Below are 21,528 nucleotides of genomic sequence, written 5' to 3'. Positions count from 1 at the left end.
TTCCCAGGTACATGAATTGGCCATTTACCAGGTACATGAATTGGCCATTTCCCAGGTACGTGAATTGGCCATTTCCCAGGTACATGAATTGGCCATTTCCAGGTACATGAATTGACCATTTCCCAGGTACATCAATTGAACATTTCTCAGCTACATGAATTGGCCGTTTCTCAGATACATGAATTGGCCATTTCCCAGGTACATGAATTGGCCATTTCCCAGGTGCATGAATTGACCTTTTCCCAAGTACATGAATTGGCCATTTCCCGAGTACAGGAATTGGCCATTTCTCGGGTACATGAATTGTCCATTTCTCAGGTACATGAATTGGACATTTCTCAGTTACATGAATGGGCCATTTCCCAGGTACATACATGGGCCGTTTCCCAGGTACATGAATTGACCATTTCTCAGGTACATGAATTGACCTTTTACCAGGTACACGAATTGGCCATTTCCCAGGTACCTGATTTGGCCATTTCCCAGGTGCATGAATTGGCCATTGCCCAGGCACATGAATTGGCCATTTCCCAGGTACATGAATTGGCCATTTCCCAGGTACATGAATTGGCCATTCGACAGGTACATACATGGGCCATTTCTCAGGTACATGAATTGACCTTTTCCCTGGTACATGACTTGACCTTTTCCCAGATACATGAATTGGCCATTTCTCAGGTATATGAATGGGCCATTTCCCAAGTACACGAATTGACCGTTATCCAGGTACATGAATTGACCATTTCCCAGGTACATGAATTGGCCATTTCTCAGGTACATGAATTGGCCATTTCTCAGGTACATGAATGGGCCATTCCCCAGGTACATGAATTGTCCATTTCTCAGGTACATGAATTGACCTTTTCCCAGGTACACGAATAGGCCATTTCTCAGGTACTTGAATTAGCCATTTCTCAGGTACATGAATGGGCCATTTCTAAGGTGCATGAATTGGCCGTTTCCCAGGTGCATGAATTGGCCATTTCCCAGGTACATGAATTGGCTGTTTCCCAGGTACATGAATTGGCCATTTCCCAGGTACATGAATTGACCATTTCCCAGGCACATGAATTGACCATTTCCCAGGTACATGAATTGACCTTTTCCCAAGTACACGAATTGGCCATTTCCCAGATACCTGATTTGGCCATTTCCCAGGTACATGAATTGGCCATTTCCCAGGTACATGAATTGACCATTTCCCAGGTACATGAATTGACCATTTCCCAGGTACCCATGAATTGGCCATTTCCCAGGTACATGAATTGACCTTTTCCCAGTTACAGGAATTGGCCATTTCTCAGGTATATGAATGGGCCATTTCCCAAGTACACGAATTGGCCATTTCACAGGTACATGAATTGGCCATTTCTCAGATACATGAATGAGACATTTCCCAGGTACATGAATTGGCCATTTACCAGGTACATGAATTGGCCATTTCCCAGGTACATGAATTGGCCATTTCCCAGGTACATGAATTGGCCATTTCCAGGTACATGAATTGACCATTTCCCAGGTACATCAATTGAACATTTCTCAGCTACATGAATTGGCCGTTTCTCAGATACATGAATTGGCCATTTCCCAGGTACATGAATTGGCCATTTCCCAGGTGCATGAATTGACCTTTTCCCAAGTACATGAATTGGCCATTTCCCGGGTACAGGAATTGGCCATTTCTCGGGTACATGAATTGTCCATTTCTCAGGTACATGAATTGGACATTTCTCAGTTACATGAATGGGCCATTTCCCAGGTACATACATGGGCCGTTTCCCAGGTACATGAATTGACCATTTCTCAGGTACATGAATTGACCTTTTACCAGGTACACGAATTGGCCATTTCCCAGGTACCTGATTTGGCCATTTCCCAGGTGCATGAATTGGCCATTGCCCAGGCACATGAATTGGCCATTTCCCAGGTACATGAATTGGCCATTTCCCAGGTACATGAATTGGCCATTTGACAGGTACATACATGGGCCATTTCTCAGGTACATGAATTGACCTTTTCCCTGGTACATGACTTGACCTTTTCCCAGATACATGAATTGGCCATTTCTCAGGTATATGAATGGGCCATTTCCCAAGTACACGAATTGACCGTTATCCAGGTACATGAATTGACCATTTCCCAGGTACATGAATTGGCCATTTCCCAAGTACATGAATTGACCATTTCCCAAGTACATGAATTTACCATTTCCCAGGTACATGAATTGACCATTTCCCAGCTACATGAATTGGCTATTTCCCAGGTACATGAATTGGCCATTTCTCAGGTACGTGAATTGGCCATTTCTCAGGTACGGGAATTGGCCATTTCTCCGATACATGAATGTAAATGGCCATTTGTCTCTTTGTATTTTTGCTTGTCCTGGACAGGTAAATGTTTTCTGTTGTAGTTGTTCATATTGTACAGTAGTCAACTGTTCAGAAGGAAACATGATTTTTTCCCCCATGGAATACTGAACAATCCTCTTATTCTTCCTTTGTTTTGCAGTTGTCAATTCTGTATGGCAGATGAATTATTTACAGAATATGAATCCAAGCTTTTCTCGCATAGGCAAGTACTTAAACTGGAAGGGATAATATTCTTTGTGGATTTTCTCCTCTTTGTGGGTACAGCAGGTCCTGTTCTCTGATACAGTACAATAGACTCTGCCCCCTGGTACAGAACAACAGGCTGTTCGCAACCTTGGCTCCTCTTTGACCTTGAGCTGAGCTTCCGACCCCATATCCTCTCCATCACCAAGACCTCTGACTTCCTCATCCATAATATCGCCCATCTCTGCCCCTCTCAACCCATCTGCTGCTGACACACTCATTCATGCTTCATGCTCCAGACTCGACTATTCCAATCCTCTCCTGGCCGGCCTCCCATCTTCCACCCTCTATAAACTTGAGCTCATCCAAAATTCTGGTGCCCATATCCTAACTCACACCAAGCCCTGTTCACCTATCACCCCTGAGCTCACTGACCTACATTCGCTCCTAGTCTGGCATTGCCTTGATTTTAAAAATCTCATCCTTGTGTTGAAACCCCTTCATGGCCTCGCTCCTCCCTATCTCTGTAACCTCCTCCAGCCCTACAACCCTCCAAGATATCTGTGCTCCTCCAGTTCTGGCCTCTTGTGCTTCCCCCACTTCCTTCGCCCCACCATTGATGGCCGTGCCTTCAGCCGTCTAGGCCTTAGGCTATAGAATTCCCTCCTTAAACCTTTCCACCTCTCCATCTCTCTCTCCTCCTTTAAGACCCTGCTTAAAACCTACATCTTTGACCAAGCTTTTGGCCACTTGTCCTAATATCTCCTTATGTGGCTCAGTGTCAAATTTTGTTTAATTACGTTTCTGTGACGCACCTCGGAACAATTTACTACGTTAAAGGTGCTATATAAATGCAAGTTGTTGTTGTTTGACATGCCTCCACGCTGTGATCGGGCAGATGGCAGCAATGCCTCACACATTTTGTGATGAATTGTGCTGCTCGTGAGGAGCCCCTGGTACCTGCTTTCCCCCCAGCCAGGATTCAAACCCACACTCATCAATTGTCTAGTCACCCTTTGGGTCTGGCGATGAAATTTAGGATCCAAATCTGCCCCCTAATGTAATCCAGTTCCAGTTCCAGAGCCAGACAGGCCCATGAGTTCCAGGGTTTGTTTGATCAAACCACCAGCTTGGAGAGGTAGAGCTGCCACTGGGGGCTGGAACTCTTTGCACTTGACTCCAGATAACCCTGAAAGCAAAGCCCTAATAAGTAGGGGAGCACTGGCAGGACAAGCAGTGGGAAAGTTACCAGTGCACTGCAGCGGAAAGTTCCATGGTTTTAGCTGGTTGAACGACAGCCATGTCCATGTGTATACTTGGAGTTCCTAACGCTGTGCCTAAGCTCTCTGGACATGTAGGTGGGATATGTCCCTATGGGGACCGGGGGTACACTCCATATTGGGATACACAGAAACCCTTTAGAGAGAGAGAGTGTACACTCCATATTGGGGAAACTAAAACTCTACCTGTATTCTCCAGTGTTAAGGGGCAGAAAGCAATCTTCGAAGAGATGATTGAAGAGGATGAAGGCCTGGTTGATGAACGCTTGCCTACCACTAGTCGTGGACTGTGGGCTGCAAGTGAGACTGAACGTGCGTTAAAAACCATCTTAGCCTTTGGGAAAGCACACCGAATGGACACCTTGCTAATAGAGGAAGGGAACAGCTTCATGGAACTGTTTGAGGCTTGGAAAAAGGAATACAAGGTACAAGAGAAATTCCCAGACATAATAGAATTGATCTGCTGTATTTCAGAGAACATTCAATAGATTGAAACCAGCAATGAAATGTACATTTTCTCTGGATCTTGTTGAGATAGATAGGTTTAAATCTTCAAATATAAATACAGTGAAACCTGTACAAACAGACACTCCAAAAAACAGACACTTACTGACAGTCCCAAATAACTTACATTGTGGTAGATATAAGCCGCACTTTGAAAACACGGACACTTGCAAATTACCAGCTACTCCCAGCATGTCAATCCCTGACCACTTCCTCGTATCGCTCTCCACCCACATCCCCCTTTCCTCCCCCCACCCCCAACCAAACCTGCTTCCTGCTGCCCCTGGAAAAAACTCTCTCCCAACTCTCTTATAACTGCACTTATGAAATTCCAACTGTCCAGCCTTTGGCCCTCCATTCACCATGACATTTCTGCAGCTACTGATCTCACCACCATCACCTTTGATGCCCTAGTCCCAATTAAAACAATTACTCTCTCTCACACTGGCCGTTCCCCCTGTTACGGCCCTTATCTTCGCTCCCTTAAGTCCAAGAGACGCAGACTTGAACGGATATAGCGGACAACTGGTTTAATCATTCACTGCCAGACCTAGCTGGACCACATAAAGCACTATCGGGTCCTGCTCTCGTCTGCCAAAATTGCTCACTATTCCAGAATCATTCTGGAATGCAAAGATAAACCCAGCTTCTATTCTCCACTGCTAACCGTCTTCTTAAACCCCTCTCCCCTGTGTCCTCCACCCTCACCTCCGACAACAAGTGTGAGGAGTTCATAGACTTCTTTGTCTCTAAGATTGAGACCATCTGTTCAGCTGCCTGTGCCACTTCTCTTTCTTCCCCTAGCCTACCGGGCCAAACTTCCTCTAAGGTTCCCCCCCTGCCCTAGCCCTGAACTCGCATCTTTCTCCAATTTCTCTCCGATCTCCCCTCGTGACCTCTCCGTGCTCATCTTGTCCAGGAGACCCACCTCCTGCTCCCTCGACCCTATTCCCACCAAACTGCTGACTGCCCAACTTCCTTTCCTGGCTCCCATATTAGCTGACATTGTTAACAGTTCTCTCCCCTCAGATACTGCCCCCCTCTTCCTCAAATCTGCCGCCATCACTCCTCTCAAAAGCCGTCATCACTCCTCTCAAAAACCCCTCCGTCCTTGCAATTTACCGCCCCATCTCCAACCTCCCTTTCCTCTCCAAAGTCCTTCAATGTGTTGTCGCCTCCCAAATCTGTGCCCATCTTTCCCACAACTCCATGTTTGAATCCCTCCAAACAGGTTTCCGCCCTTGCCACAGTATCAAAATGGCTCTCATCAAAGTCACAAATGACATCCTTTGTGACGGTGACAAAGGTAAACTAGCCCTCCTCGTCCTTCTTGACTTGTCTGCAGCCTTTGACATGGTTGACCACTCCATCATTCTCCAATGCCACTCCACCGTCCTACAGCTGGGTGGGACTGCACTCGCCTGATTCCATTCTTATCTATCTAATCGTAGCCAGAGAATCACCTGCAACGGCTTCTCTTCCTGCTCCCGTATCGTTACCCCTGGTGTCCCCCAAGGAGCTATCCTTGGCCCCCCTCCTATTTCTCATCTACATGTTGCCCCTTGGCGACATCATCCGAAAACACAGCGTCAGTTTCCACATGTACGCTGACGACACCCAGCTCTACCTGACCTCCACTTCTCTCGACCCATCCACGGTCTCTAAATTGTCAGACTGCTTGTCCGACATCCAGTTCTGGATGAGCAGAAATTTTCTCCAATTAAATATTGGGAAGACTGAAGCCATTGTTTTCAGTCCCCGCCACGAACTCCGTTCCCTAGCTACTGACTCTATCCCTCTCCCTAACATCTGTCAGGCTGAACCACACTTTGCAACCTTGGTGTCATATTTGACCCTGAAATGAGCATCCGCCCACTTATCCGCCTATTTCTACCTCCATAACATCTCCCATCTCCGCCCTTGCCTCAACTCATCCGCTGCTGAAACCCTCATCCAGACTTGACTATTCCAATGCACTCCTGGCTGGCCTCCGACATTCTACCTTACGTAAACTTGAGCTCATCCAAAACTCGGCTGCCTGTGTCCTAACTCACACCAAGTCCCGTTCACCCATCACCCCTGTGCTCGCTGACCTACATTGGCTCCCGGTTAAGCAACACCTCGATTTCAAAATTCACATTCTTGTTTTCAAATCCCTCCATGGCCTCGCCCCCTCCCTATCTCTGTAATCTTCTTCAGAAAACATTGGTGGGAGTTGTTTATAGGCCCCCAAATAGTATTTGTAATGTAGGGCAGAGTATAAATCAGGAAATTAGAAGTGCATGTAACAAGGGGACTTTAATCTACATATAGACTGGGCAAACCAAATTTGCAGTAATAGTGTGGAGGACGAATTCATGGAATGTATGCAAGATAGTTTTCTAGATCAGTATGTTGAGGAACCAACTAGGGAACAGGCTATTTTAGATCTAGTATTGTGCAATGAGAAAGGGTTAATTAACAACCTTGTAGTACTGTAAAGGGGCCTTTAGGGAAGAGTGACCATAATATGATAGAATTTTATAATGAGTTTGAAAGTGATTTCGTTACATCCGAAACTACGGTCTTAAATCTAAACAAAGCAAACTACGAAGGTATGAGGGGCGAGTTGGCTAAGGTAGATTGGGAAACTACATTAAAGGGTATGACGGTAGACAAGCAATGGCTAGCATTTAAAGAATTAATACATAATTTACAACAATTATACATTCCTCGAAGGCACAAAAACCCCACAGGAAAAGTGGTCCAACCATGGCTAACAAGAGAAGTTAAAGATAGCATTAGATCAAAGGAAGAGACTTATAATGTTGCCAAAAAGAGTAGTAAGCCTGTGGATTGGGAGGATTTTAGAATTCAGCAAAGGACCAAGAAATTGATTAACAAAGGGAAAATAGAATATGAGAATAAACTAGCGAGAGACATAAAAACAGACTATAAAAGCTTCTATAGGTATGTAAAAAGGAAAAGATTAGCAAAAGTAGATATGTATCCCTTACAGGCTGAGACAGGAGAAATTGTAATGGGGAATAAGGAAATGGCAGAAAAATTAAACAAATACTTTGGGCTGGATTTTCATATAGGAGGCGGGACTACAACTTTCGGGGTTGTAGTCCCACCTCCATCGAGTTCTAGCCAACCCACGCAATTTTGACTTGATTGACCTTGTTGAGCCCACCCAGCGGGCTCAGCAGGCCAATTAAGGGCCACCCGGCAACAGGTGACGTCACAGATTGATATTTCATCTGTCAAGACCTTTTGACAGATGAAATATCAGCGTTTCACAGCTGTTTGAAGCTGTCAAACACTGACAACCTGTACCCCAGGTTAATTCCTTCCTCTCAGGCTGCTTTAGAGATTTCCCCGGAACAGAAAGCTGAATGCTGGAACTTTTGACAGTTCGCAGCCACTCTGCTTCCTGTGCCGGTGAGATGAGGGACTCCCGAGACCTGAAGGAAGAAATGCTGTAAAGGTAAGTAAAGCTATGTAAAACTTATTTAAACACTTTACACATACCAAACCTTTGCACTCATGCACCCATCACTCACCTGAACACCGGACATCTCGACCCCTCCAAGCCCTTCATCCCGACGGTCCACCTCCTCTAACTTGGCGTGGTTTGGAGCCGTCAGGAATCCCACACTTCAACATTAAAAATAGGGATTAGGCTAAAAACTGCCTGTTAACTACCTGTTAACAGGCACTAATCCCCTTCCTGCCTCGGGGAGGCGGGTCCCAGTGCGGGTCGGGTACCCGCCTCCTTTGAAACTGGCATGGGTTGGGTATGGGATGGGTTCGTGCCCCCTGATTTCGGGATTTTAACCCCCCACATGCCTCCGATCCCGCCTCCACGGCCCAATGAAAATCCTGCCCTTTGTGTCTGTCTTCACTGAAGAAGACGCAAAAAACTTCCCGGAAATAGTGGAGAGCCAAGGGTCAAGTGAGAATGAGGAACTGAAAGAAATTAGTATTAGTAAAAAAATAGTACTGGAGAAATTAATGGGACTCAAAGCCGATAAATCCCCTGGACCTGATGGCCTACATCCTAGGGTGTTGAAAGAGGTGGCTATTGAGATAGTGGATGCATTGGTTGTCATTTTCCAAAATTCCATAGATTCTAGAACGGTTCCCGCTATTTAAGAAAGGAGGGAGAAAAAACGGGGAGCTACAAACCAGTTAGCCTGACATCAGTAGTAGGGAAAATGCTAGAATCTATCATTAAGGATGTGGTAACAGGGCACTTAGAAAATAATAATAGGATTGGGCAGAGCCAACACAGATTTATGAAAGGGAAATCGTGTTTGACAAATCTGTTAGAGTTTTTTGAGGTCGTAACTAGCAGAATAGATAAGGGGGAACCCAGTGGATGTGGTGTATTTGGATCTTCAGAAGGCATTCGATAAGGTGCCACACAGGAGATTATTAAACAAAATTAGGGCTCATGGGATTGGGGGCAATATACTAGCATGGATTGAGGATTGGCTAACGGACAGAAAACAGAGAGCAGGAATAAACGGGTCATTTTCGGGTTGGTAGGTTGTAACTAGTGGGGTACCGCAAGGATCAGTGCTTCGGCCTCAGCTATTCACAATCTACATCAATGATTTGGATGAGAGGACCAAATGTAATATATCCAAGTTTGCTGATGATACAAAGCTAGGTGGGAATGTAATTTGTGAGGAGGATGCAAGGATGCTTCAAGGGGATATAGACAGGCTAAGTGAGTGGGCAAGAACATGGCAAATGGAATATAATGTGGAGAAATGTGAAGTTATCTACTTTGGTAGGAAAAATAGAAAAGCAGAGTATTTTTTAAATGGTGAGAGATTAGGAAATGTTGGTGTTCAGAAGGATCTGGGTGTCCTTGTACACGAATCACTGAGTTTTAGTCTCCTTACCTAAGGAAGAATATACTTGCCATAGAGAGAGTGCAACGAAGGTTCACCAGACTGGTTCCTGGGATGGGGGGATTGTCCTATGAGGAGAGATTGAGTAGACTAGGCCTATAGAAGAATGAGAGGTATTCTAATTGAAACATACAAAAATCTTACAGGGCTTGACAGGGTAGATGCAGGGAGGATGTTTCCCCTGGCTGGGGAGTCGAGAACCAGGGGTCACAGTCTCAGAATAAGGGGTCGGTCATTTAGGACTCAGATGAGGAGAAATTTTTTCACTCAGAAGGTGGTGAATCTTTGGAATTCTCTACCCCAGAGGGCTGTGGAGGCTCAGTTGTTGAGTATATTCAAGACAGAGATCGATAGATTTTTGAATATTAAGGGTATCAATGGATATGGGGATTGTGCAGGAAAGTGGAAATGAGGTAGAAGGGCCAAATGGCCTACTCCTGCTCCTATTTCTTATGTTCTTATGTTCAGCTCGACAAACCCCCGAGATATCTGCGCTCCTCTAATTTTGCCCTCTTCAGCATCCCTGATTATAATCGCTCAAACATTGGTGGCTGTGCCTTCTGTTGCCTAGGCCCTATGATCAGGAATTCCCTGCCTAAACCTCTCCGCTTCTCTATCTTTCTTTCCTCCTTTAAGACGCTCCTTAAAACCTACGTCTTTGACCAAGGTTTTGGTCACCTGCCCGAATGTCTCCTTATGTGGCTTGGTGTCAAATTTTTCGTCTTATAACACTCCTGTGACGCGCCTTGGGACGTTTTACTACGTTAAAGGCGCTATATAAATACAAGTTGTTGTTGTTGTTGTACAAGCCACCAAATCCGTTTGCAACTGAAAACCCCGAACACACATGTAAGTGCAAGGTGGCAACACATGAAAAAATATAGCATTTGTGGAATGGGGATCTCTTTATCCAGCATGCATAGCGGCAGAAAAACCACGCTCTTTCTGGGATTGAATGCTTGCACAGCTCTGTACCAGGGATACAGTGGTTTCCTTGTTGCTATGGTAAAGAGCTCCACATTCCACTAAAGCCAAGAACTGCATGGAGCATGGGTCTTCAGGGTGCTGCCTCTAGGTTATTTACGTGGCGATTATTGTATTAAATTTCCCGCCGCAGTGCGCCCTCCCCCCATGCCCTGTGACGTCATCCGACTACCATCACAGAGAGCCGTGATTGTGTGGAGCATAGTCAGGAGGGGGCTGGAGATTCATCAATTGGGGAATGGGAGGGCGGGTAGTGTTCTCAGCATTCTGTTGGGGGGGGGGTCTCAAAAATCGTGGGCAGGAAGTGATAGAGACTGGGGAATGGGGGCTTGGGAGAGATGAAGACTGGGGAATGGGGTCTCGGAGCGAAGGAGAAAGCGATGGGAAGGAGACTAGGAGTCGGGACCTTGGGGCTCAAAGGCGCACCATCATTCTCTGCATAGTCAGGAGCAGCAGCAACAACATGGACTGGGAGCAGCCCTGAGAGAGGAGCAGCCAGTAAAGTGGAAGAACCAAGGGTGAAGGGAGGAGGAAGTTACTTCAACTGAGGGCTATTAGACTGCCGGATCCTTCACCACATGTGGCTATTAAGGTAGAGACTAATATGTACAATGAAAGGGAAGGGGATAAGTCTCTGGAAAGGGGGAATATAAAAAGATCTGGTGGTTACAGGAGAGAGCGCTAGCACTGGGAGCTGAAGGCCTCCCCCCTGTGCTGTAATTTCTCGGTTTCCTCTCTTTGCCTGGTGGCCTCCTGGTTCTTGGAACTTCTCGCACAACAGTGCAGGCTGCCAATGTAGCAGATACCAGAATCAGGACGTCCTTTCCTCAGTGGAAAAGGACCCCAGGATGGCAAAGAACTGGAGAACCCAGCGAACAGAAAATAGAACTGAAATCATATCCTGCTGGCAGGGCTCCAGCATTGGGCACAATCCCAGGTGAAGATGAAGAAAAAAAGGAACGCTGCAGGACATACAGCCAATCCAGGGATATTTAGCTCATCCAGTGACCATTTTGAAAATAAGGACACCTGCAAAAAAAGGATACCTGATGCAAGTCCCTTAGGTGTCCCTAATTTACAGGCTTCGCTGTATCTAAGTAATTTGATTAATAGTTAATTTGATAGGATTTGTTGAAAGGAGTCGTATATCTCAAGCTACCTCAAGGAAAATGATTTTTGACATGAATCAGTCATTCATGAAAGAAAGACTTATGAAATAATACTGAGCGGCCTACGGGTGGCGCTGTCCAGGGAGAGTATAAATACTCGGGCATGGGCCTAGCTTGCTCAGGACATTCTTAACAGGAACTAGTCCTCCATGTTGTAAAGCAGTTGATTAAAGCTTTGTTTACCACTTAGACCAAGTGCCTAGTAGTTTTCTTACGTCAATTATATTTGGCAAAAGTTGTAGTTTATCATTTTTTTATACTATTATTTAGGTTTAGGCTGTAAAATAGCATTAACTTGTAAGTAAAAAAATTTTGTGGTGGGTAAGGGATAAATGTTGGCCAGGACACCAAGAACTCCCCTGCTCTTCTTCAAATAGTGCCATGGGATCTTTTATGTTCATCTGAAGATGGCACCTGACAGTGTATCACTCCCTCAGTACTGCACTGGAGTGGAAGGTAGCAAATGTAACCCCGCTATTCAAGAAAGGAGGGAGAGAGAAAACCGGGAAATGCAGGCCAGTTAGCCTGACATCAGCCGTTGGGAAATTGCTGGAATCCATTATTAAAGAAGTGGTAACAGTTCACTTAGAAAATCATATGATTAGGCAGAGTCAACATGGTTTTATGAAAGGGAAATCTTGTTTGACAAATTTATTGAGTTTTTTGAGGATGTAACTAGCAGGGTTGATAAAGGGGAACCAGTGGATGTAGTATATTTGGATTTCCAAAAGGCATTTGATAAGGTGCCACATAAAAGGTTGTTGCTCATGGGGATAAGGTATTGAGGATTGGTTAATGGACAGAAAAAGAGAGTAGGGATAAACGGGTCATTTTCAGATTGGCAGGCTTTAACTAGTGGGGTGCTGCAAGGATCAGTGCTTGGGTCTCAGCTATTTAAAATCTATATTAATGACTTGGATGAAGGGACTGAGTGTAATGTATCCAAGTTCGCTAATGATACAAAGGTAGGTGGGAATGTAAGCTGTGAGGAGCTAGGCAGGTTAAAGGATATAGACAGGTTAAGTGAGTGGGCAATAAGGTGGCAGATGGAGTATAATGTGGGGAAATGTGAGGTTATTCACTTTGGTAGGAAGAATAGAAAAACAGAATATTTTTTAAATGGTGAGAAACTATTAAATGTTGGTGTTCAGAGAGATTTATGTGTCCTCATACAGGAAACACAGAAAATTAGCATGCAGGTACAGCAAGCAATTAGGAAGGCAAATGGCATATTGGTCTTTATTGCAAGGGGTTTGGAGTACAAGAGTAAGGAAGTCTTACTACAATTGTACAAGGCTTTGGTGAGACCACACCTGGAGCACTGCATAGTTTTGGTCTCCTTATTTAAGGAAGAATATACCTGCCTTAGAGGCGGTGCAACAAAGGTTCACTAGATTGATTCCTGGGATGAGAGGGTTGTTCTATGAGGAGAGATTGAGCCTATACTCTGTGGAGTTTAGAGGGATGAGAGGTGATCTAATTGAAAGATAGAAGATTCTGAGGGGGATTGACAGGGTAGATGCTGAGAGATTGTTTCCCCTGGCTGGAGAGTCTAGAACTAGGGGTATAGTCTCAGAATAAGGGGTTGGCCTTTTAAGACTGAGATGAGGAGGAATTTCTTCACTCAGAGGGTTGTGAATCTTTGGAATTCTCTACCCCAAAGGGGTAGTTGTTGAGTATATTCAAGGCTGAGATAGATTGATTCTTGGACTTTAGGGGAATCGAGGGATATCGGGATCGGCCAGGAAAGTGGAGTTGAGGTTGAAGATCAGCCATGATTTTATTGAATGGCGGAGCAGGCTCGAGGGCCCGTATGGCCTACTCCTGCTCCTTATGTTCTTATGTCAGCCTAGATTTTTGTGTTTAAGTCTCTGGAGTGGGACTTGAACAAACAACCTTCTGACTCAGAGGCGAGTGCGCTACCCACTGAGCCATGGCTGAAGTGGAAGAGATGGGTGCTGAGCACAAGACTTTTAACATTTATTAAATGTCTTGTGTTCAGCACCTGTCTGCCACTTCAGAGCGATGCAACTGCAAAGTGTAGGTCACATTATCAATCACACATGTTTGATTGGCTCTAGTATCTCATATTCGCATCAAAAAATACCACAATTAACTGAACAGGTAGGAATGTAACCGATGAATGAGCAGCAAGCAGCTACCAATAAACAACTCATGAGGAGTGCAACCAATAACGTTCCTCAAAATGATTTTTGAAAATGCTTCATTGGCTGTAAAGCGCTTTGGGATGTCCTAATGTTGTGAAATGCAAGTTTTGCATTTTTAAAGTGCCTTTTACTAACCTATATGTCCTCTTGAAGTTGTTCACAGTTAACCACTCTCTATGAACTTTGCTATTATGCTCCCTCCCCCAAGTTCAAAGCAGTTATTATAATCTTTAAAAGTGGGAGGACAAGTTGAATAAAGCCATATTAAAAAAGCATGTGGCATAGAGTACAAAAGTAGAGCGATATAAATAATTGGCTAGGGTCCAATTAAAATATTGTCTAGTTTTATGCGCCTGACTTTAGGACAGATGCCAAGACCATGGAGAGGGTGCAGAAGCGATTCACTAAGATGATACCGGGGTGATAGAGTTTAGTTATGAGGAGAGACTAAAGAAACGGGCTCATTTTACTGGAAGAAAGGAAATGTTAGGAGATCTAATAGAGCTGTGCAAAAATCTGAGTGGTTTTGATAACGTAAATAACTGGTTGGTGAGTCAGTAACTAGAGGACATAATTGTCATCAAAAGAAAAGGTTAGGAGATTTTTTTAATGTTAGGATATGGAATGCTATTACCAGAAATGATGGTAGAAGCAGAATCCATAATAGGGAAGTGGATATAAATATTAGAAAGAAAAAATTTGAAGGATATGGAGAAAGAACAGGGTAAAACTAAGTGTATAGTTCTTTAGATAGAAAGATAGACTGACATACATTGATTTAAGAGAGCCTGTATACACATGATGGGCTGAAAGGCCTCTTTCTGTGCTGTAAAATTCTATGATTCTGTAATACAGGTTTGTATGTGTGTGCTCGAGTGTTAAATAAGACAAATATATATGCGTGCGTATGTATAATATATAGAGAGAGATGATCCCGGTAATTGATGTACTTCAACTGAAATCAGGCAAATGCATCCTTAAAACAGTTCCCTAAGCACTTGTTCTTCTGTTGTGCCTGTAGTTGCTCCATGAATATTGGATGACGCTGCGCGATCGTGTTTCTGCTATCGATGAGTTAGCCATGGCAACCGAGCGCTTTCAAGTGCGCCTTCCAAACGAGCCCAAATCAAGTCCTCCTGTTCTTCACATCATTGAGCCGCACGAGGTACGAAGCTGGACATGTTACAGCCATGTTTATATATGCAGATTCAGACCATGCTAGGGACTGAACGTGAAAAGGAAAGGAAGAACTTGAATTTGTATGATAAGTACATAATAATAATACAGATAAGTACATGAGGGAGAAAGGAATAGAAGGACCTGCTGATCGGGTGAGATGAAGAGGGGTGAAAGGAGGCTTGTGTGGAGCATAAACGTTGGTATGGACCTGTTAGGCTGAATGGCCTGTTTCTGTGCTGTAAATTCTATGTAATATGTATTTATTGGGTCCCAAAACGCTTAACAAGCAATCAATGATTCATTGGTTGGCAGAAGGGGATGAAGCAATTTCTGCTGCTAGTGCGACTCGTGTAAGTGCCAACAGACTGCTGTCCTGCACAGGCCCCAAGGACAAAATGGAACATTTTCTTCAAAGATTGTTGCTCGTTTTCTGTCAGCACAAAGGCTCGTGGAACCCTGACACTGTAGCTGCCCCTCTCCCACCCTTCCCCCACCCAGCTGAGACCTGCTTCGTCACACCCCTAGCCCTCTTCTGACGCCAATGCCCCTAAGGCTGTTAATTCTGCTAGGATTATGGGAGCATCTCCTGCCCACTAACTGAAGGCAACCAGAAAATCTCGGTTTACCTTTTCCATACTGGTGATACCTCCTCAGTACCTCTCTCATATTGATTCAGTGCCTTCTCCCTAGTGTCTCTCTGCACTATGGGGTAAGTACCATTTTCTTCTGGTGAGTTATTTGTTTTGAAACCTTTTAGCCTGTTTGGGATTTCCAGAGGTTTAGGGAGGGAATTCCAGAGCTCAGGGCCTAGATGGCTGAAGGCACACCGCCAGTGGTGGTGCAAAGGAATTTGGGGATGCACAGAGGCCAGAATTGGAGAGTTCTCGGTAGGTTGTAGGGATGGAGGACGTTCCACAAATAGGGCAGGGTGAGGCCATGGAAGGATTTGAACACAGAGTTTCCTTTATTTGCTGCACCCAATATAGCCAGGTGCAGGAACAGGGAAGTCTAGGCCATTGTATAATGCTCCTGTCACCATAAAACTCCTGTCACCAGGAATAAAAATTCTAAATTGGGGAAAAGCAAATTTTGCTAAGCTCAGAGGAGATTTAGCCATAGTGGACTGGAAACAGCTACTTGAAGATAAGTCCGTGTCAGAGCAATGGGAGGCATTCAAGGAGGAAATCCAGAGGGTTCAGACCAGATATATGCCCTTAAAGAAAAAAGGTGGGACTAACAAATCTAGAGCCCCCTGGATGTCTAGAGACATACAGGGTAGGATAAAGAAAAAAGGGAGGCGTATGACAGATACTGAGGGCTAAATACTGCAGAATCTTTAGAGGAGTACAGAAAGTGCAGGGGTGCAATTAAAAAGGATATTCAGAAAGCAAAGAGAGCATGAAAAATTCTTGGCAAGTAAAATCAAGGGAAACCCAAAGATGTTTTATTAAGAGTAAGAGGATAACTAAAGAAAGGGTAGAGCCTATTAGAGATCATGAGGGTAATCTGTGTGTGAAGGCGGGAGACGTCGGTAGGGTTCTTAATGAATACTTTGTGTCTGTTTTCACAAAGTCATAGAGTCATAGAGTTTTACAGCACAGAAAGAGGCCCTTCGGCCCATCGTGTCTGCGCCGCCCATCCATCCCTGTCCAGTCTAATCCCATTTTCCAGCATTTGGTCCATAGCCTTGTATGCAATGGCATTTCAAGTGCTCATCCAAATGCTTCTTGAATGTTGTGAGGGTTCCTGCCTCTACCACCCTTTCAGGCATTGAGTTCCACATTCCAACCACCCTCTGGGTGAAAAAGTTCCTCCTCAAATCCCCTCTAAATCTCCTGCCCCTTACCCTGAATCTATGCCCCCTTGTTATTGACCCCCCTACTAAGGGGAAAAGTTCCTCTTTGTCTACCCTATCTATGCCCCTCATCATTTTGTACACCTCAATCAGGTCCCCCCTCAGCCTTCTTTGCTCCAAGGAAAACAACCCCAGCCTGTCCAGCCTCTCTTCATAGCTGAGGCGCTCCATCCCAGGTAACATCCTGGTGAATCTTCTCTGCACCCTCTCCAAAGCAATCACATCCTTCCTATAGTGAGGCGACCAGAACTGCACACAGTACTCCAGCTGTGGCCTCACCAGCGTTTTGTACAGTTCCATCATAACCTCCCTGCTCTTATATTCTATGCCTCGGCTAATGAAGGCAAGTATCCCATATGCCTTTTTAACCACCTTATCTACCTGTTCCGCTGCCTTCAGGGATCTATGTACATGTACACCAAGGTCCCTCTGACCCTCTGTACTTCCTAGGGTCCTACCACTCATTGTGTATTCCCTTGCCTTATTTGTCCGTCCAAAATGCATCACCTCGCACTTTTCAGGGTTAAATTCCATTTGCCACTTTTCCGCCCATCTGACCAACCCGTTTATATCGTCCTGTAGCCTGAGGCTTTCCTCCTCACAATTTACCACCCCACCAATTTTCGTGTCATCTGCGAACTTACTGATCATACCTTTTACATTCTCATCCAAATCATTTATGTAGATCACAAACAACAAGGGACCCAGCACCGATCCCTGAGGTACCCCACTGGACACAGGCTTCCAGTCACAAAAGCAACCTTCGACCATCACCCTCTGCCTCCTGCCACTCAGCCAGTTTAGGATCCAACGCGCCAAGGCACCCTGGATCCCATGGGCTCTTACCTTCTTGACCAGTCTCCTATGCGGGACTTTGTCAAAAGCTTTACTGAAGTCCATGTAAACCACATCCACAGCATTTCCCTCATCCACCCCCCTAGTCATCCCCTCGAAAAATTCAATCAGATTTGTCAGACATGATTTACCCTTGACAAAGCCATGCTGACTATCCCCGATTAATCCTTGCCTCTCCAAGTGGAGACTAATTTTGTCCCTCAGAATTTTTTCCAATAATTTCCCTACCACAGATGTTAGGCTCACTGGCCTGTAATTCCCTGGTTTATCCCTGCTACCCTTCTTGAATAATGGTACTACGTTAGCTGTTCTCCAGTCCTCTGGTACATCCCCTGTGGCCAGAGAGGTTCTGAAAATTTGTGTCAGAGCCCCTGCAATCTCCTCCTTTGCCTCCCACAGCAGCCTGGGATACATCTCGTCTGGGCCTGGGGATTTATCCACTTTTTGGCCTGCTAAAACCGCTAGCACCTCCTCCCTCACGATGCTAATATGTTCAAGTATGTCACAGCCCCCTTGCCCGATTTCTATGTCTGCATCGTCTTTCTCCATAGTGAACACAGATGCAAAAAATTCATTTAAAACCCCGCCTACATCATCTGGCTCTACACACAGATTGCCACTTTGGTCCCTAATGGGCCCTACCCTTTCCCTGGTTATCCTCTTGCCCTTAATATACTTATAAAACATCTTAGGATTTTCCTTTATTTTGCTCGCCAGTGTTATTTCATGGCCCCTCCTCGCCCTCCTAATTTCTTTTTTAAGTATGCCCCTGCATTTTTTATACTCCTCTAGGGCTTCTTCCGTCTTTAGTCTTTTGTAACTGCCAAAAGCCCCCCTTTTATTTCTAATGCATCCAAGGTTCCCTTTGCTTGTTGGTCCCACCCTTGACCTTTACAGGAACATGTTGGCGTTGTACTCTCTCTATTTCCCTTCTGAAAGTCTCCCACTGTTTTGATGCAGATTTTCCTATAAGTAGCTGCTCCCAGTCCAATTTGGCCAGATCCTGCCTTATCATATTAAAATCGGCCTTCCCCCAATTTAGAACCCTTATTTCCGGGCCGTCTTTGTCTTTTTCCATGACCACCTTAAATCTCACCGAATTGTGGTCACTGTCGCCAAAATGCTCTCCTACTGACACTTCCACCACTTGCCCGGCTAGGGGCGAAGCAGACATTGCTATCAGGGAGGAGGAGTGTGAAATATTAGATGAAATAAACATAGTGAGAGAGGAAGTATTAAGGGATTTAGCAGCTTTAAAAGTGGATAAATCCCCAGGCCCGGATGAAATGTATCCCAGGCTGTTAAGCGAAGCAAAAGAGGAAATAGCAGAGGCCCTGACCATCATTTTCCAATCCTCTCTGGCTTCAGCTGTGGTGTCGGAGGACTGGAGGACTGCTAATGTGGTACCCTTGTTTAAAAAGGGAGAAAAGGATAGACCAAGTAATTACAGGCCAGTCAGCCTAACCTCGGTGGTGGGAAAATTATTGGAAAGAATTCTGAAGAACAGGATAAATCTTTATTTAGAAAGACACAGATTAATCAAAGATAATCAGCACGGATTTGTTAAGGGAAGGTCGTGTCTGACAAACTTAATTGAATTTTTTGAGGAGGTAACGAGGGTAGATGAGAGTAGTGCGTTTGATGTAGTGTATATGGACTTTAGCAAAGCTTTTGATAAGGTTCCACATGGCAGACTGGTCACAGAGTTAAAAGCCCATGGGATCCAGGGCAAAGTGTCAAGTTGGATTCAAAACTGGCTCGGAGGCAGGAAGCAGAGGGTAATGGTTGATGGGTGTTTTTGTGACTGGAAGGCTGTTTCCAGTGGGGCTCTGCAGGGCTCAGTACTAGGTCCCTTGCTTTTTGTGGTATATATCAATAATCTAAACTTGAATATAGGGGGTATGATTAAGAAGTTTGCAGATGATACTAAAATCGGCTGTGTGGTTGATACTGAAGAAGGAAGCTGTAGACTGCAGGAAGATAGCAATAAATTAGTCAGGTGGGCAGAACAGTGGCAAATGGAATTCAGTCCAGAGAAGTGTGAGGTAATGCATCTGGGGAGGGCTAACAAGGAAAGGGAATACAAATTAAATGGTAGGACACTGAGTAGTATAGAGGAACAAAGGGACCTTGGAGTGCATGTCCACAGATCCCTGAAGGTAGCAGGCCAGGTAGATAAAGTGGTTAAGAAGGCATACGGAATGCTTGTCTTTATTAGCCGTGGCATAGAATACAAGAGCAGGGGGGGTTATGCCTCAACTGTATAAAACACTAGTTCGGCCTCAGCTAGAGTACTGTGTGCAGTTCTGGTCACCACATTACAGGAAAGATGTGATTGCACTAGAGAGGGTACAGAGGAGATTTACAAGGATGTTGCCGGGAGTAGAGAATCTTAGCTATGAGGAAAGACTGGATAGGCTGGGTTTGTTTTCCTTGGAACAGAGGAGGCTGAGGGGAGATATTATTGAGGTGTATAAAATTATGAGGAGCCTAGATAAAGTGGATAGAAAGGACAGAGAGACCTGGGTGTTCTTGTACACCAGTCACTGAAGGCGAGCATGCAGGTGCAACAGGCGGTCAAGAAGGCAAACGGTATGCTGGCCTTCATAGCAAAAGGGTTAGAATACAGGAACAGGGATACCTTGCTGCAGCTGTACAGGGCACTGGTGAGACCACACCTCGAGTACTGTGTACAGTTTTGGTCGCCTCATCTGAGGAAGGATGTTCTTGCCATGGAGGGGGTGCAGCGGCGATTCACCAGGCTGATACCAGGAATGGCGGGAATGACCTATGAGGAGAGACTATGTAGTTTAGGGATGTACACACTGGAGTTTAGAAGATTGAGAGGGGACCTCATAGAAGTGTATAAAATTCTGACAGGTCTAGACAGACTGGATGCAGAAGGAATGTTTCCCTTGGCGGGTGAGAACAGAACTAGAGGACATAATTTAAGGATAAGGGCTAAACCATTTAGGACAGAGATGAGGGGGAATTTCTTCACTCAGAGAGTGGTGAACCTGTGGAACTCATTGCCACAGAGGGCAGTGTACGCCAGCTCATTAAATATATTTAAGAGGGAATTAGATATATTTCTACGGGCAAAAGGGGTTAAGGGTTACGGAGAGAAGGCGGGGACGGGATACTGAATTAAAGGATCAGCCATGATCTCATTAAATGGCGGAGCAGGCACGAAGGGCCGAATGGCCTACTCCTGCTCCTATCTTCTATGTATCTATGTATCTTAGCAGAGGGGTCAAAAACCAGGGGACACAGATTTAAAGTAATTGGTGGAAGGTTTAGAGGGGATTTGAGGGGAAATTTCTTCACCCAGAGGGTTGTGGGGGTCTGGAACTCACTGCCTGAAAGGGTGGTAGAGGCAGAAACCCTAACCACATTTAAAAAATACTTGGATGTGCACTTGGGATGCTGTAACCTGCAGGGCTACGGACCAAGAGCTGGGAAGTGGAATTAGGCTGGATAGCTCTTTGTTGGCCGGCACGGACATGATGGGCCGAAATGGCCTCCTTCCATGCTGTAACTTTCTCTGATTCTATGAAAACAGTGTATCCTTCAACTATATAGAAGCAATGGGGCAGCAGCAATATATCTAAATGTATGTAGTACAATGCATATGTAGTAACTGTATGTTTTATTTTAGTCCATGAGCAATATCACAGGGCATCACCTAGTTTAACGTACGGTGCGCACTTAAGACCGTAAAAGCCGGGCGAAAGGTCATTGCTGCATATTTTACAGGTGGAACAAAATCGAATGAAGCTCCTAAATGACAAGGCTGTGGCCTCTTCACAATTACAGAAGAAGCTTGGTCAAGTCCTCTACCTCACAAATCTGGAGAAGGTAGGACGTGCAAGATATAATCTGAAGACCGTCTGTACTAAACAAACAGCGGGCCGGAAAATCCAATCGCCGCTTCGGCTCCACCATGACCATATCATATCCCGGGGATGGGGTCATCGCCATACTGGGAGCAAATACCCGCACCAGTAGCGGAACTACATGGGTGCCCATCCAGGGCAGCAGTCAGGGGTTTGGGGCGTGGAGCTTAGCTGCTTCTGGG

At 45.1% G+C, this 21,528-nt stretch overlaps 1 protein-coding gene across 6 annotated transcripts in view; it reads left to right on the top strand.

The window, feature by feature from the left end:
- The window catches only part of shprh (SNF2 histone linker PHD RING helicase), a 228,095-nt gene that overhangs the window by 145,669 nt on the left and 60,898 nt on the right, over positions 1 to 21,528 (top strand). For all 6 annotated transcript variants that reach the window (XR_015079506.1, XR_015079507.1, XM_085996774.1 and 3 more), the window contains 4 exons: positions 2,509 to 2,571; positions 4,032 to 4,257; positions 14,583 to 14,726; positions 21,207 to 21,308. Coding sequence is in view for 4 of the 6 variants with exons in the window: in XM_085996774.1 (XP_085852900.1) it covers positions 2,509 to 2,571; positions 4,032 to 4,257; positions 14,583 to 14,726; positions 21,207 to 21,308 (535 nt within the window). In the remaining 2 variants the exon portion in view is untranslated. The remainder of the gene's footprint in view (positions 1 to 2,508; positions 2,572 to 4,031; positions 4,258 to 14,582; positions 14,727 to 21,206; positions 21,309 to 21,528) is intronic.

This window comes from Somniosus microcephalus, chromosome 9 (assembly GCF_052327205.1).
Source record: "Somniosus microcephalus isolate GS21.2 chromosome 9, FLI_Smic_1.0, whole genome shotgun sequence".
In the NCBI taxonomy this organism is placed as follows: Eukaryota; Metazoa; Chordata; class Chondrichthyes; order Squaliformes; family Somniosidae; genus Somniosus; species Somniosus microcephalus.
The sequence above is the reverse complement of the archived record's forward strand: the minus strand, read 5'-3'. Positions and strand labels throughout refer to the sequence as shown.